The 17,938-nt window shown below is 47.8% G+C and overlaps 1 protein-coding gene across 1 annotated transcript in view; it reads left to right on the plus strand.

The window, feature by feature from the left end:
• Positions 1 to 12,055: 12,055 nt before the first annotated feature.
• sec63 (SEC63 homolog, protein translocation regulator) overlaps positions 12,056 to 17,938 on the plus strand; it is a 110,409-nt gene continuing 104,526 nt past the window's right edge. The window contains exons 1-2 of the mRNA XM_084315353.1: positions 12,056 to 12,265; positions 15,847 to 15,946. Coding sequence (XP_084171479.1) covers positions 12,142 to 12,265; positions 15,847 to 15,946 — 224 coding nt within the window. The 5' untranslated portion in view covers positions 12,056 to 12,141. The remainder of the gene's footprint in view (positions 12,266 to 15,846; positions 15,947 to 17,938) is intronic.

The raw sequence follows: 17,938 nt of genomic DNA on the forward strand, positions 1-17,938 counted from the left end.
CCCTAAGTAATCCTAATTTAGCAAGCAACACCATTAATACAACCAATACCCCAAGCCCCCCATAAAGGCAATCCATCCTGAACAAAACTCCCTTTGCGCACCTGTCATCTCACAAAGTCAAGCTGGGAGATAGGGATGGAGCGGAGGGGGGCGGGGGGGGAGGGAGGGAGGGAGGGAGGGAGGGAGGGAGGGAGGGAGGGAGGGAGGGAGGGAGGGAGGGAGGGAAGGAGGGAGAGAGAGAGACAGGGAGGGAGGGAAGGAGGAAGGGGAGAGTGTGAACGAGGGAGGAAGAGACAGAGGAAAAAAGGGGGGGGGGGGGTTCACGCAAATCCCATCACACAACGCCGCTGCTCTCACTTCAACCATTCCTGACCAACATCGCCCCCCATAGCCCTTCACTGTCCACTGCCTCATCAAAAGCCCATAGTCCCTCCTCCTCGCGCCGACCGACCGTGGCGCGCATGCGCAGACAGACACATACCGTCCACATGTCCCAACACTCATTTCACATCAGCAGCCTATAATTCGAATAAACTACTCTAACCAAAGTCACAAACAAACTCACCCATCCATCTCATTTCTATCCCACTAGCGCCATCATACTTGGCCCATAACAAATACAGATTGATAACCAAACAAGTACATACATTTGTCATCAACAACTGAAAAAACCGATAAAAAGAATTTACAAATTCCCACAGATGGTCGCGCTTTAAAACCCATGATAACCACAAACTGTCCCCTATTGCCTACTGCACCTCGTTCACCTGTGAAGGAGAGGTGTAACTATCAAAGAGGCAACACTGCCCTCCGCTGGAACGTTTGTCCATCACCACCATTGCACTACAGTACTCACAACGTCCTGCAGGAGGCGCCCACGCCTCCCCCGCAAGTGCGTCATCACGCCGTACCACTTGACTCGACGTCAACTCGACGTCTCACCTCAACCACAAAACCACAATTCCCAGAACCCCCTACACCGGAAGTCCCTGTCCTCCGCCTCTCTAAGGTCCCGTCCCAGCCACCAAGAGTAGCATCACGCGATATTCCCCGAGAGTTCAATCATGCTATATTGTTAGCACAGGTAGCTTAGCATCTTAGCTTCGTTAGCTCAGTACTGCTAGCTCCATTAGCTTAGCTTAGCATCCAACATCACTTCTCCTAAACGGCCCATTCCCCTGTTGATCCGAGCGGCACAACACATCGCGACGTCTACACAACTCCTGTTTTACCCCGCAACATAACTTTAATCCTATTTAGCCCCCGTTCACAGAACATATATCATTATCCTTATCCTAGTACGCTCGCCCGTTTGGCCCCGCCTGGCCGAAATACACAGTATATTAACTCCAACGCTCCCCAAGCTTAGACGCTCCCAGTGACGTCATCGGCTCCAAAAACTCCGTTTATCTTAATCGCTTCTACATTATTTCTAGACCTTAACACCACCGTTTTGAAAAATTCCAACGAACATTACACATCATCTTGGTTCCATCACACTTGCCATTCATTCAATTCACCCGATAACGCAACACAGCGTCCACACGTTAGTCCCGTTGCCCTTGCGGCTAACGCCGCTCGCCAACCTAGTCCCTGGACAGTGTTATGGTTTCTCCTCTGCCGTTTTGATCACCCATGTTCCATAATAACACAAAAAATACCTTGGCATTCACTCAGAGCTCCTAACATTCATCCATTCAAACACATATACTCAGCAAAACAATGTCCCATTCATAAGCATACCATTCATTTGCGCACATTCATCCTAAACGCATTTCCTACCTCGCCCATTTCACACAATATTCTCCTAAATTCTAATCTCATGTGCAGTTACCCCACGCTTTTCTCCCACAAGTGCATTATTCCAAAGGTTACTTCCCCCCGTCGTTCTAACTCCCCATCCTCTCAATCTTCATATTAGCGCTGTCGGGGAGTTTACCTGTCTAAATCTCACCCCCAATCAACCAATACCTCGAAAGGCGAATTTTTTAAGCAGATTATGTCGGACCACGATACAACAGATTTGCATGAAACGCCTTTCAAAGCTCGCCTGTCATACGCGCCGATTCTAAAGGGGTCCCCACACGGCGAGCGATTTTAGCCAGGCGACCGATTTTTTTAGCGAGCCGACAGACAGAATTGTATCGCCTTCATTGTTATGAATGAGAGAACCCACACGGCAGGAGATTCTGAAGCGACGGTCGCGCAGCTATTTCTGTCGCCTCGCTCAAAATCGCCTCGATCCTATTTTTGGAGGCGACGGCAGGCAGGACTGAGGAAATAACATGACTTCTACAGTAGTTCTACTGGTGTATCATTTGTACACCATTAATGTATCATTCAATACATTCATTGATCAATAACCTCCGTATTATTACCATGCTACTTATGTTCATTATTATTAATGGGAACAATTTAAATAAATAACGTTAGTTTGAGAAGCTGTAGTGGCCGCTTGTCATTAACTAATAAATGAACAATGCGCCACGATGCATCTAGTGTTTTTATACTCGGGTAACAAAAGAAGTTGTGGATGTTGACAGAGTTTAATGTCCAGGCTGCAGCTGATGTAGTTTGTAAGGTTTATTGTCCAAAGAAAATTATGGTTGAGAACAAAACAGTTTGCGTCTTCCGTGAAAAATACACTCGCTCAGCAGCTGCATAACAATACTTGTCCAATCGTTGGTAATGAACGTATCGTAGCGATCAGGCATGCAGTAATGTCAGGAAGAATGAGGAGAGGTTGTATTCGTATATGGTGGTTTAATTCCAGCTCAATATGGGTTTTACAGGTTAATATTCCCTCGTAACGCGCAACACAGCTACCTGCTAGTGCTAGTGAAGAGCTGCTAATATGCTCACTTCACAACAACATGACGTCCGGTCCCGGCGGTCCGTCCTCCTATATCTCCCGGGGGGAAACAAGTAACCACACCCCCAGCTAGACAGAGCGACGGTCGCCTCTGGTGTGGGGGGATAAGCGATTGTCGTTGAGCAACAGGCGATCGCATCGCCATGCGACGTCTGTCGCCCGCCGTGTGCAGACCACTTAAGAGTGAAGCCTCGATAGACGGTCTGGCAAAAAGCAATCAATTAATCCCCATATTCAACATCCATACTTGTTAGTACCCTAGCCCCTGCCTATCCTCTTCTCATCACTCTGTTCTCTGTTTCTATGTTATCTGTACCCTGTACTCTGTTCTCAGTATACTCTATACTCCGTTCCCTGCACCCTGTCCTCCGTACTCTGTTCTCACCGTGGAACCAGGATCTCCTGTACTACAATCACGGTTCTCTCAATAAACTCTTTACCTCACCCTATAATCTTCTCTTAAAGATCTGACCACTCCGCGTTACCCATTAATGAACCACTTAGCCACCTCACAGTCTCACGTCCCGCATATCTGTGACTATTCCCCGTTCTACCGCTTCCACGCCTACGCCTTCTAGTCAATTACCTATCCCTAACCTATCCCCCTAAGCTAACTAAATATAGACATCTATATCCTCTCCTCACTTGGCATTGTACCAACCATAGGCATCCTAACCGAACATCCCCTATCCCCTAACCCCTCTAAGCGCAGCGCCGGTGTGTGGCTGAGACCAGCGCCAGGTTGTGAACCCTGGACCCCGGTACTCCTCCAACACCAACTTTATCCTGGTCCATTTACATCTCATTTCTACCTAAAGTAATAGCAACCCCAAAAGCGAGACTGCTTCGACCACTACCAATCTTAAACGCCATCACTACTTACCTAGTCCCGCTGGCCTCGGTTGAAATGGTGACGATTTTTCAGTCGTAGAGGCGTCGACGAGGTCCATCTTCCAGAAGTAGCTTTCCGTCGTCTCCAACCGGCTGTGGCCGAATGCAGCACGGGTCACGGACCAATTGAAGTATCTTCTATCTTCATTTATCTCTATATCTAAGTTCAGTGATCGTATAGTTTTCTATATTACCCTTCTCCTGCATTTGTTTGGTATTTCAGATGTTCGGTTCAAGTAAGGAGAGAAGCTGACGAAGTGGTCAAATCAACAGGCTGCGGTGTTTATTAATAAACCACAGCTTAGGAATCAAAACAAGTACATCGTCTCTTTGGTTCAATCTAATCGTCTCTTTGATGTGGCAGTTTGGTCCATGATCCGATCAGCTAGGGCCGATCAGAGCTTTTCTTCTCCGGTGCTGGGGTGGTATTTCTTTGGTTCCCATGCCAACACGCGTCTTCTCTTAGTGGTTTGCTGGTCGTTCCTCGGCGGTCAGGCAGGGAGCGCTTGATTTAGTCTCGGCGGAGTCTGCTATGAGCCTCGGCTCTGTCATCTGGTGTCAATGGCTCTCTGTGTCACCGGTTCCAGGGATCCTTCTCCGTCTCCTCGCTCCCGTCACCGGGTGTGTCTGCAGTCTCCAGGTCCCTTCTGGTGTGTGTGTGTTTTTCTCCGTCGCCATCAGCCCTTTTTATGAGAGAGAGAGAGAGAGAGAGGACCTTCCCTGCCTATCTATTGACGTCACTCCCACAATCTGGCTTCCCTATTTGGCCAAATTCCTTGTAGCCGGAATTTGTCTGTTGTGACACGTCCTCTTGGGTCTTGCGTCAACATGTTACACTTATTCTGCTGACACAACCGTTCACCATAGAATCTGCCGGGCTGTTTAATCATTGATTAGTTTAATGCGTGCCACATCCTCATGTTTTCTTGTGACAAAATGTTTACATAGTCTAGATTGAAGAAACAGACTACTCTCAGTGCCCAGACAACAAACCATATCCGTCCTTCAATAGAACACTTTATTTCCTGATTAAATCATATGACCAATATTGTATAGTTGTTTATCTTTTTAGCATTAAGAGTTTTTATTCCTTATGGTGACTTCTGTTATTCTAATAGTTCTAAGAGTTATGCCTACATGTAACTTATGAAATTGCTAAACCTATTAGTATATTATTGATTTGCACTGTTTTAACTGGTGGCAGTTTTCTGTGATGTGAAAGGAAGATTCCAACCGTTTTGGTGTCACCTTTCTGACCTCTGTACCTTAGTCAGCAGCTGCTGCCGTTGTAACTTAAATTGCTTTGGCTTAATGTAAATATGATCTTTGATCCCAACTGTTATTTTGAGTTTGGTTTAGTTCCTTCAAAGATAATTATATCCTTCCTTCTGTCTGTTATTATCAAATAGGTTCCGTCCGGTGGGGGCAAATGGGTCCTTCTGGAGTAAGCTTTTGTTTCCTCTCTTAGCTAGAGTACATACTTCCTTCCTGCCCTATCTTACTATCTCCTGGAGGGCCCAGTAATTATCTTAAGGTCAGCCATCTGGTCTGGGGAGTCAACTGTCTCTACCCTCTTTAGGCCTGGTGCTAACGGACACCATTCTTCCTGGAGCCCCTGTCGCCCCTTTCAGTTTACCAACTGCATTTCCGTCCAGTATTATTTTGTACACTTTTAGTTATTTTATTCATGTTTTCATTTAGAAATATACGACATACCCTTTCAACAGCAGAGGGTGTTTTAAGTGATACTGGTGTTACAGAAACAGTCAATAAACCCCCACTAACAAATGTACTCAGTACTCAGAACAAAGAGACAAAGGTCACACCTACTGTGACCAGATTACCGCAGAGGACAGCTGGTCTAACCAGAGACCTCATACTGGCTCTGACATTATAAGACAGGACAATCTATTAATCAACTGTTTAGTATCAAAAGATCTCATATGATGTCTGGTATCAGTCTAAGAAAGCACTGACTGTACTTGGATGATATTAGACATCTATAGCCATATAGAAGGAATGTTAAAGTTATATATTATTCATTTAAGAGGAGATTTGGCCACACCAAGGAGGGGGGGCCATCAAGACCCCCCTTCTGTTCACTGACGGAAGACAACACCAACCCCCACAGAGACGCCCAGGAGATCGAGGAGGTGGGGGCAGCCGGCCCCCCCCCCCCAGAGAAACCCAGAGGTGGGGGCAGCCAGCCCCACAGGAGACCGCCTGATTGGACCAACTGTATTAGTAAAATGTGCTATTATTGGCCAGAAATGATAGTATATAAGAGCGAACATATTGGCAGTTCAGGAGCCCAGACCACCCCAACCCCAGGGTCTGCGGCTCCACCCCTCCCCACCAGAGAGACTGTGCTGTTTTTGATGTAAGTAAGCCGGATGGAACCATTATGTTTGGTTAGAATAGAATGTAACTTAGCTTAGAAACCAGGCTTACTTATATGCAAAAAGGGCTTACAGTATTTTCAATGCATGTTCAAATTATGTTAACAAATGACTGTTTTGTGTACCTGTTGGGGTTTGAGATGCAAACCGTGTTGATTCTTTGTACAGAGCAGACATGTTAATGTTTTCTGATAATCCTTGTATGTGAAAGGCAACCTTTTATTCACTCTTGGCCCTGGGTCAAATAAATCAGTTGAGTTGAACTAGAGTTCTGGTTGTCTGGCTTACACGTTTATTTCTCATCTGCTTAAGTCAGATGAGGAGACCAACAATTCTATCACGTATGCTCCTTTCTCCTCCTTCCAGATAGCAATCTCATTGTACTGTACAATAACCTTAGATTATTGTAGGATTCTATAGGAATATACTACAGAAGGATTCTATAGGAATATACTACAGGTGTAAAGTACTTGAGTAATTGTACTTCATCACAATACTTAAGTACTGTTTTTGGGGATTTGTACTTTACTTGAGTATTATTAGGTTTGTATACTTGTACTTTTACTCAATTACATTTCAGAGAAAAAATACATACTTTTTACTCCTTACATTTAAAATGCAGACCTACAAAGTACAAAGTACAACTATTTTAATTAGTATATTTGTTTCTCTGGCCGAACTAACGTTAACGTTATTAATCCTGCGGCCACACTTTATTTAAAAACAGCCAATCAAATCCCCATCAATGGAAAATGAACCCGCCCATACCCATGCTGATTGGTCGTTGTGCAAGACTAGAAAGCGGGGATCTTTGATTAAACATTTAAAAGTAGAAACCTTTTTACTTTTACTCAAGTGTGTTTTTAGCCAGATACTCTGACTTTAACTTGAGTAAGATTTTGAGACGGTACCCATACTTTCACTTAAGTGCAATTTCTGGGTACTTTTTACACCCCTGATAGTGGGGCTACTGTTTTTGTTCTGTCTCTCTGCTACGGGAATGTCTGTCTATGCTACAATCTTCCCTCCTCTCAACCGTTCATGCTGACGGTCAATCGGTGTATACTGGGGGAGTAGTGCGGGGGGGGCTTTGTTTACTTTCATGGGTAAATGGGCTGAGGTCTAGGGCTGGTGTGCTGTTGTGAATATTATGAATGAATGCGGGACTGGTTCTCTCTGTTCCGCCTCCCCTTAACGTTGTGTACATGGGCTTGCCCATTCTACAGTATGTTCGTGGTGTTAGTTCATTTATTCATTAACCCCTTCATGGTGCACACCACAGTGGAGGTTGCTGTTTACAACCACCACTGGTGCTCTGTGTTAGCATCAGTCCTTTGCTTTTGACATGTTGAAACAGTGCCCCGCCCGGCCGACGCCATGAGGTGGGTCGGCCCGGCGAGTGGCTGGTGGGCTGCTAAAGCCTGTACCGCCACGGTATGGAATTGGCAGCGATTAGAACTGTGTTCGAATTGCTGTTTTTTCTGTCAAAAAATGGTGTCTGGTGGCGGGACCTTGAGGGCCAGCCGACGTCGACACATCGCGTGAGGTTGTTGACGTTATTAGCTTTGACCTAGCCGCAAGCTATAACCGCTCAGGGATTATATAGGGATTTTGGTCTTCCGCTGGAGCGCGGGCGGTATTTGTCCTAGGCCCCACACCGCCTCACACCGCGCAGCCAGAAGAAGAGAGAGCACGGCCTCGTCAGCGGCGATGACGAGGCCCTCGACAGGTGGCCATGTTTTCCCCCGCCAGAGGTATCCTGGGCGTTGAATCGACAGGTGTCCACAAGGCCGACAGCCTTGGCGGCCGAGGGATCGGCCATGTTGGATGGGCTCGGCTTAGAATATACAAGCCGTCGCCGTCCTGCCGCGAGCAACCCGCTCTCCGATCACTCCCTCCCCCAACACCAGCGGAAAAAGGGGGCTCTTATTGTTTCCTTTGGCTGCGGGCCGCGTGCCTTCGTTAAAGCGCGGGCGGCCCCACTTTTCGCTTCTCATGGGGACAGGGGCTGACACCCAGTTGATGGCTGAGCCTGGGTCTGTCCGTGAGAATGTTGTGCTGTCAAGCGGCTCCGACACCATAAGCTGTGTTGGTTGAGCCTGGTGTTACGTCTGTCAACTATAGGTGTTGTCAGCAGGGGGGCTCGAAACCTTTTGAGGCACACAGTGCAGGCTTCCCCGGCCTCGCCTTCGCCAGGCCAGGTATCATGTTGGTGCCTCCCACTCCCGCGAGATCGGCAGTGGTCTGAAAAGAAGAGGTGCGTGTGATTTAGGTGGTAGTAATATCACTGCAGGGCTACGGTGTGTAGGAACCCATGGGGTCCTCACGCCTTGCATGTCCGGCTGCAGAACAACTCCTCAGCATGTTCTGGAGGGGTGTTCAGTGGGGGGGCTTTTGTCACCTAGATTGATGTCAGCTTCCCCCGTATCAAACCGGCCCTTTCTGTCGGGGTCCCCCCTTGGGTGCGATTGCCTCGTGGGTAGTGTCAGGTTCCGACCCGACTCCACGGAACGCTCTGCTCGCACGGGTCCAGGGTTGGCTACGCACAGCGGGTGGGACCGGGCCACCTATCTACAGTTCCTTGCGGACCTGCGCCACATGGCGGCGGGTGCGTTGGGAGTGTCATCACATATGGCTACGGCAGTACCATATGTCAAGGTGGATGGAGAGAACGCTGAGGCGGGGACTTGTATTTACACAACCCCACCCATTTTCGGGTTTGGTACAGACCCTATTGTCAGGGTCACCAGCAGTGACAGCTCTGGTCGACGAGATCTGATCTCTGTGGACGAAGCAAGCCATCGTCGTGGCATTTTACTCCCGGTGTTCTCTGGTGGAAATCGGGAGGGGGGGGGTGTCAGACCCATGTTGGATCATGGGAAGGTTCGGTATTTTTTGGGTCGTCTCCTACCTGTTGAACACTGTCAGGTGGGGGTCTGGTTCTCCTCCATAGACCTGTAGGATGCGTGTTCGCATTCCCGATCTTCCGTCCTAGGGCTTACCTGCGCTTCTCTTACAGGGTTAGCGTATGGGTACCAGGGGCTACCGTTCGGCTTTTCTCTGGCTCCCCGCATCTTCACCAAGTGCGTGGAGGCCGGACAGGGGCCTCTGCGTCGTCAGGGGTTACGAAGTGTATTCTGCCCTGCCGACGTTCTGGTCCTTGGCGGTCAAGGTGGATCGTCAGGTCTCATGCCAGGCAGGGTTCCTACCAGCCTGGGGTTGCTGTAGACTGGAAGTAGAGTACTCCTCTTCCCAGTCAACGGGTGGAGTGCTATGGGCATCCCTCTCAGAGCGTGTTGCGACACGCTCGATACGACGTCAGTGTCGTATATCGACAGACAGGGAGGAGTACGCTCCCCCCGTCTGCACCGGGCGGCGGCCGGCTGGCTATGGGCGTCCTCCATCTGCGCGGCCTGAGGGCTCCCCACATCCCCGGCAGGGTGAATATGGGTACAGGTGTAATGTCGCGGGCGGTCCTCATCCTGACGGGTGGGGATTACGTCCGGACATAGCCAGGCAGGTCTGGGACCGATGCCGTGCCGCCTGGGATTCTTTCCCCATACATCTGTTAGGTCAGTTGTTGGGGGCGGGTACGTTGAGGAGCGCAGGTCCTTGATCCTGATTGCGCCGGACCGGGGCGCAGTTGTGTGGTTCCCGGTCCTGATCCAGCTACTGGTAGCACCGCTATGGCCTATTCCTTGGTCGGCGAAGGCCCTCACTCAAGCACACGGGTCGCTGTTCAGCACCCGGTGTTGTGCCAACGTCTGATGGTTTGGCTGGTGAGAGGGTAAGTCTGGAGAGGATAGACCCTTCTGTGGTTGATACCATCCGGAATGCGCATGCTCCCTCCACTGTCGCGCTTACGCGGGCAGATGGCGTATGTTCCAAGAGTGGTGTAAGGCGGGGGGCAGGGACCGGTGTCCTGCCCCCTGGATACTGTCCTTGTTTACCTCCAGTCTCTCCTTGATAGACTGTCGGCTTCGACGGTGAGGGTATATGCAGCAGCTATATCCTCTTATCATGAGGGATTTGAGGGTGATGTTGTTCAGCCACCCTCTTGTGAAGCGTTTCCTGCTTGGCGCCCGACGCGTTAAGCCGGTAAAACGCTCTTTGGCTCCGAGTTGGGATCTTTAATTGGTCCTCGTCGGTTGTCCTTGGCCCCGTTTGAGCCTCTTGAGCAAGCGCTGTTGGAACAGCTGTCATTCAAGACCGCGTTCTTGCTGGCCGTCACCTCCGCTAAACACGTGGGTGTGCTTTGTGCTCTCTCGGTACGACCAGAGTGCCTGTCTTTCGTTCCGATTGCGGTGCCACTCTGCGGCCTAATCCTGCCTTCGTGCCTACAAATATCCGGAGTTCCTTCCGCTCCAGGGATATTGTGGTTCAGGCGTTTCATCCACCTCCTCACGCTAGTGAGTTGGAGGCGGGCCTTCACCTGTCATGTCCGGTCCGGGCTTTGGGGATTTACCTCAGCCGTACTCAGGGCCTCAGGGCTACCGATCAGTTTGTCTGTTACGGTGGTTCTCGTGCTGGTAAGGCACTATCGAAACAGCGCCTGTCCCATTGGTTGTGCGAGGGCATTGCCCTTTGCTACACGTTGGCCGGGCTGGCTCCCCCTGGGGGCGTCAGAGCGCACTCCACTTGTGGGGTGGCAGCCTCTGCCGCTCTGCTGGGTGGGGCCTCGGTGGAGGACATCTGTGCTGCAGCTTCATGGTCCTCCCCGGGTCCCTTCGTAAGGTTTTACCTCATGGACATGACCGGGGGTTCTGTCTCCCAGGCGGTTCTGAGGTCTGTGGCCTCTCCTGCTTCCCGTCCTTTGGTGGGGTAGCAGGGGTGTGTGGGTATGGGCCACAGTGTGTTGTGTCGCACGTGGTTCCGCCTGTGCTGTGTGTTCAAGGGGTTCTAGTTCCCTCTTGTTCGCACTCGGGTGGAGTTGACTGCGCCCACGCTTCATTAGAAAGGATGCGGTGACGGGACTCCCCTTCCCCCTTAATGTGGGCTTACGGGTCCTCAGGGGGTGCATCTGTCGGGCCTCGGGTCCGCTCTACCCCATATCTCGGTATGGCTTAAGAGCGGGACGCGATGCAAGTACGAAATATAACGACAGGTTATGTATATAACCTAGTTATATGAGTACTGGCTAAGCGTCCCGCTCTTAGTGTGCCCTGAGTTCCCTTGGGGAAACTTTTCTTTGGAAACGATTTTTTTCCGAGGAAGAGTGAGTGGTGGCCATGCCCAGTCCTATGTAGCATGCCACTAGGGGCGGGGCCTGGCAGGTGAGGGGTGTATTTTGGTTTTATTCGTTGGAGTACAATAGGTACATGAGATGAGGTATATCTCGGTATGGCTTAAGAGCGGGACGCTTAGCCAGTACTCATATAACTAGGTTATATACATAACCTGTCGTTAACCCTTTCACTACCACACTACCCAATGGTTAACCCTTTCACTACCACACTACAGAATGTTAACCCTTTCACTATCACACTACAGAATATTAACCCTTTCCCTACCACACTACAGAATGTTAACCCTTTCACTACCACACTACAGAATGTTAACCCTTTCACACTACCACACTACAGAATGTTAACCCTTTCACTACCACACTACAGAATGTTAACCCTTTCACACTACCACACTACAGAATGTTAACCCTTTCACACTACCACACTACAGAATGTTAAACCTTTCACTACCACACACTACTACAGACATTTGATTTGATTTGATTTGCGTGCATCTCTGCAACCTGTAGGTGTCAGTAAAGTCAAGCACAGTGGTTTTATTTTTAATTTTTTTTAAAGACGAGTCACCACCACTGAAGAAGAAAAATAAAACACACTGCGCAGGCGCGTAAACCACGTCCACCGACCCTCGTCAGAGCTGTTCGGGCTGCCGGTCTGTCAGGTCACCAGGTCGGGCTGAGAGGGAGAGGAGCACTGCGGAGACCCAGCGGGACCCGAGCAGAGCCGCGACGACATGGCCGGGCAACAGTTCCAATACGACGACAGCGGCAACACATTCTTCTACTTCCTAACGTCCTTCGTGGGTCTCATTGTGATCCCGGCCACATACTACCTCTGGCCCCGGGACCAGAACGCTGGTGAGGCCTGGTGTCCGTCTGACTGGAGGAGCTAGCGGCTAGCTTAGTTAGTAAACACACTCCCTGAAGCTAGCTGTCTCTCTCTCTATCTAACGTTACGTTTCACTTGTCTTCTCTGCTTGTTAGTTGACGACGTTAGCTTAGTGTGTGACGGATATATTACACTTATCTGTTGCCTCGTTGTTCAAAACCAACAAGCTTAATAAGCAAGCTGCCATAACCGTGAGCTAGCTAGCAGCCTGGCAACAGTAGTTAGTCATGCTATCGTGCATCTTGTTGTGCTGATGTTAGCTAGCTTAGCTAGCTTAGCTAACATCGAATCGAGAGACAGCAACAGCATCGCGGACAGGGGTTCATATATTCATAACGACACTATTCACTGCCTTGATTGGTATGTCATAATGTCTAGATGTAGCAGTACTGTCTATCTGTATGTCATGTATGTTATGATTAATTGAAAATGGGGGACCCTGATGTAAACAAGACGAAAGTCTTTCTCTGGTCTGCATGACTGCATCCCCTTAACAATTGTGTGTATTGAGCTGTACTGTATTGTACCCATTCTGCAATCTGTTAATACAATTTTCAATCAATCAATTGACCAGGTCAGACCTGCTATAACCGACCTGGCTTGAGTGTTTCCACGTAACACGTCGTTTTATTAACGTTAGCTGACAAAACCCAGCTGTCAAAATCGCCAGGTAATCTGTGTTGAATCGTAGGCAGATGTTAGTTTGGGTGATATTGTATAACTTAGCTCACGTTAACACTGTATTCCCTTCTGGCAGTTTTCTCAGCGAGAAGTTATGTAAGCATCGGATTTCTTTATGCATAGCTCCCTATGCATAACTATGCTTGCACCTCATGGTACCAAAGCACCTCAAAGGCGCTAAAAACAAAATTACAAACATCTCAAAACAAACTGGTCAGACTACTGCTTGACCTTACTCCTAGAACCCACTGCCCACTTTGACAACCTAGGATGGCTTAGAGTAGACGACAGAGTACAGCAACTTGCAATGGGCCTGGTCTACAAGATACACTACACGACCAAGGTACCCATGTACATGTCAAAATACTTCCCAAAGGTCAGTGAATACCACGATCACAACACCAGAGGGAGCTCCACAAATCATGTTAAACCCAGATTCGGCTCAAACAAGGGACTAAACACGTTTCGCAATTATGCCACATCAATGTGGAACGCCCTACCCAAAGCTGTAAAGGAATGTATTGTGAATCACTACCCACTTTCAAAAACACTCTCAAAAAACACCTACGGGAGACTGCAATTCGAAACTGGGCCCTGCAAATATCCTAACACAACCCCCTCCAATGTACAGTAAATTACCAAGTATGGTCTTGTCAATATTCCAATGTACAGTTTTGTTTGTACAGTGTCCCCCACCCACCCCTCCTACCCAACCTCCGCCCCCCCACCCACCCAACCACCTCCAATGTACAGTCCCCCCCACCCCCCCCCCTACCCAATCCAATCCAATGTACAGTTTCTACGTCAAATGTATATACTCTTTTTTTTTTTTTTTTCTGTTCTGGACTCTTTTTGTATCACAAACGGTACTGTATTTGCAAATCTGGTATGTCATAGATGTAGCAGTACTGTCTATCTGTATGTCATATATGTCATATATGTTACGATGAATTGAAAATGGGGGACCCTGATGTAAACAAGACGAAAGTCTTTCTCTGGTCTGCATCCCCTTAACAATTGTATGTATTGAGCTGTACTGTACCCATTCTGCAATCTGTTAATAAAGTTTTCAATCAATCAATCCCTCACAGTAATCTTTAGGATCACAAACGATTCAAACGTACAGTATGACAGAATTTCCCGAAATCAAAGTCTATGCAGCATTCTCCCAACATCTGGTCGGGTAGCCGGGGGAAACGGTATGAAGGAATTGGATTCCAAAGAATGCTATTTGAACATGTGAAGACATACGTTTATAAGACATTATACACGTTGGCAATTACATTTAGGCTAACCTGGGAAACATATTTCTATGCAGCCAGTGTTTACCCATTTTTGTATTTTGTAATGTGAATCTTGACAGTTTTTTTTTAGCCTCGGGGGGGAAATGGTATACAAAAAAAGCACTGCAATGTGAGTGAGCATCAGTATATACTCATGACATGGCAGTATATACTCATGACATCTCAGTATATACTCATGATATCTGGCTAACTTCCTACCAACATGGTGCTGTTTGATGAGCACCTACTTGTTTAGGGAAATCTATTTTTTAGAACGCATCTTAAAGAGCATGGCAGCAGCGATAACGATGCACAGCAATATACCCGATGCTTATTGCGTATTGTCAGTCAAAACAGTCAGTTACCATTTGTAATAATTACATTACCTCCACTCTGTCTGCAGCAGGTCTCTCCTCTCATGGAACAACATATTTCCATATCAGTAGTCTATGAACCCCACACAAACTGGGCGATAGGATGTTGACACAATTTGGAAATGCACTTAACATGAACAGCTGTTTTTTTTCTTCTTTTTTATCCACTTTTTCTCCCATCCCAATTTCGTATCATCCAATTCAACCCTCCCCTGTCACGGACGCTGTTTCTTGCCTCCCACAAGCCGGCTGCAATGTGGACTAAGTCATACATAGCACAAGTCCCCTCCGGTACTTGAGGTAACAGCAGTCGCATCTTTTCACCTGCGCAGCTCGATCTCTCAGTGGCGAGGAGTAATGCGTGGGAGGCTCACGCTGCCCCCGACACTTCCTGATTCTACTGCGCAGGCGCACCAACCGACCTGTAGGAGTCGCTTGTTCACAACGCTCGATCCCCACCCATCAGTTTCCCACCCCCTAATACGGCCAATGTGTATTAGTATGAACGACCAGCTAAACTTAAAGCAAATGTGGAGCGCTGGGCTCGAACTGACGAGCCCAGCGTCTCCAGCATTTCGTGGCGAGTGCCTTGCCCACTACGCCACGTAGCCGCCCCACATGAACAGCTGTTTTTTTCTTTTAGATAACGCTAAGCTTGCTGTATTAATTTCCAACGCAACAAACTTTTCGCTGTAACGTTTTAATAGAATCCTCCTTATGCTCTCATTCTCTACAACTTAAAATGTTGTCTTCTCATAACAACTCACGCCTTGCAGGATTTCAGAGTGAGACTTCCGTTTCCATGACAAAAACAAGCACTTTTAATAGACGACGTACTTGATGGTAACAAAAAAAAGGAGTTCCCTCAAAAACCACTCAAGTTAATTTGAAACCGCGAGTAGAAATCAACTACTCGCACCCCTTCCCTACCCACTAGTTTATTGTAATCACTTGATGTTTGCCTACCAAGATGTCTGTGAGACTGTGATGATTATTATTATGTCATTTGAATACTAGTAGGAATGTGTTCTGTGTGAAACCCCTTACCAACTCTCTCTCTTCAATCTCTTCTCTCTCTCTCTCTCTCTTCACACTTCTATCTCTGTCTCTCTCTCTCCACACTCCTCTCTTCACACTCCTCTCTTCACTCTTCTTTCTCTCTTCTCTCTCTCTTCACACTCTTCTCTCTCTCTCTCTCTCTGCTGACCTCAGAACAACTGCGTCTGAAGAGCCTGAGGAGGGTCCACGGCAGGTGTCTCTGGTACCGGCTCAGGCTGACCAAGTCACAGCAGAGCATCGTCCCCACACTAAAGTAAGTCCCCCCCCCCCCCCCCCCTCAGGCTGACCAAGTCACAGCAGAGCATCGTCCCCACACTAAAGTAAGCCCCCCCCCCCCTCCTGAATGAACCAGAAGTGATTTCATTTCATTTAGCCGCACGTCATGTGTAACATGTTCAAGGAATTTGACTTTGACAGATTTACACATGCATTGAATGCAAGCCTCGCCCTCTTTTCTTCACCCTCAAATGATGACTATTGCTTCCCTTCGACAAGGAGGGAGGGATGCAACAATTGTGACTCGAGGATCAAGAAAAGTCTTTGTTTGTGCATGGAAGTAACCGTCATTATTGGAGGATCAAGAAAACAGGGCAGGGCTTGAGATAAGATAATAAAAGATAAGATGATCCTTTATTAATCCCCTTGGGGAAATTTGGGTGTCAAAGCAGCATGGGGGGGGGGGGGGGATATACAGGCTTCACATTCCTATACAGTCTAGTATCTATATACACTATAGATATAAAATATAAATACAAATACAATATAATATAAAAAAGTACAAATACAAGATAGTCCAGTGAGTCTCTAGTTCTCAAGTCCCGAGTTCTGACAATGATAGTTGTGGCAGCAGAGCCGGTCGTCTAAGCTCTTTGTTGTAGAGCCTGATGGCTGCCGGTATAAAGGACCGCTAGGTAGGTAGGCAATAGATAGGTAAATTGCCTCTTGTGTATTCGCTAACGGAAAGCGGTTATGACGTGACATAGGGATGGGCATTTTAAAGAAAAGTCCAGATCGATTGATCGCATGCTATACTCGATTGATCTGTATTACTCAAAGGAAAAAAAAACTTTAAAAAAAGATATTAGAATATATATATATATTAACTTATTTTAGTTCATTCACGTATATATGTTTAAGGAAACCAACAAACAGCTATAATCTTACACATGTGAAAATATATGTAAATATTTTCAGATTTCTCATAGCTACGAGTAATGGATTACTCACGCCCATCCCTAACGTGACACCCATATCACAGAACCTCATCCCTAACGTGACACCCATATCACAGAACCTCATCCCTAACGTGACACCCATATCACAGAACCTCATCCCTAACGTGACACCCATATCACAGAACCTCATCCCTAACGTGACACCCATATCACAGAACCTCATCCCTAACGTGACACCCATATCACAGAACCTCATCCCTAACGTGACACCCATATCACAGAACCTCATCCCTAACGTGACACCCATATCACAGAACCTCCCCTTTTAACCCTTTCACTGCCACACTACAGAAGGTTAACCCTTTACTATCACACTACCGACGTTAGTGTGATAGTAAAGGGTTAACCTTCTGTAGTGTCGCAGTGAAAGGGTTAACCGTTTGGTAGTGCAGCAGTGAAAGGGTTAAACAGAGGCCTCGCACAGAATGTTTGTCATCTTTCTTCCAACATGGCTGCCTGTAAGTAACCACTGGAACCCTCTTTGTGCAGTGGTGAGAGTGGGTACTGCAGTGGTGAGAGTGGGTACTGCAGTGGTGAGAGTGGGTACACAACAGTGGTGAGAGTGGGCACAACAGTGGTGAGAGTGGGTACTGCAGTGGTGAGTGGGTACAACAGTGGGTACAACAGTGGTGAGAGTGGGTACAACAGTGGTGAGAGTGGGTACAACAGTGGTGAGAGTGGGTACAACAGTGGTGAGAGTGGGTACAACAGTGGTGAGAGTGGGTACAACAGTGGTGAGAGTGGGTACTGCAGTGGTGAGAGTGGGTACAACAGTGGTGAGAGTGGGTACAACAGTGGTGAGAGTGGGTACTGCAGTGGTGAGAGTGGGTACTGCAGTGGTGAGAGTGGGTACAACAGTGGTGAGACACCAAATGATTACATTTTTTTGTTTCATGTATTTCTCATCTGATGGGGTGGAGATATACGGAAGTGCCCATTCACTTCAATGTTAAAACGTCACTATTAACACTTTGACTGCCACTCACGGCTTTTCTCGGATTTACAATAGT

The sequence above is a fragment of the Notolepis coatsorum genome, assembly GCF_963971535.1.
Source record: "Notolepis coatsorum genome assembly, chromosome: 5".
Classification (NCBI taxonomy): Eukaryota; Metazoa; Chordata; class Actinopteri; order Aulopiformes; family Paralepididae; genus Notolepis; species Notolepis coatsorum.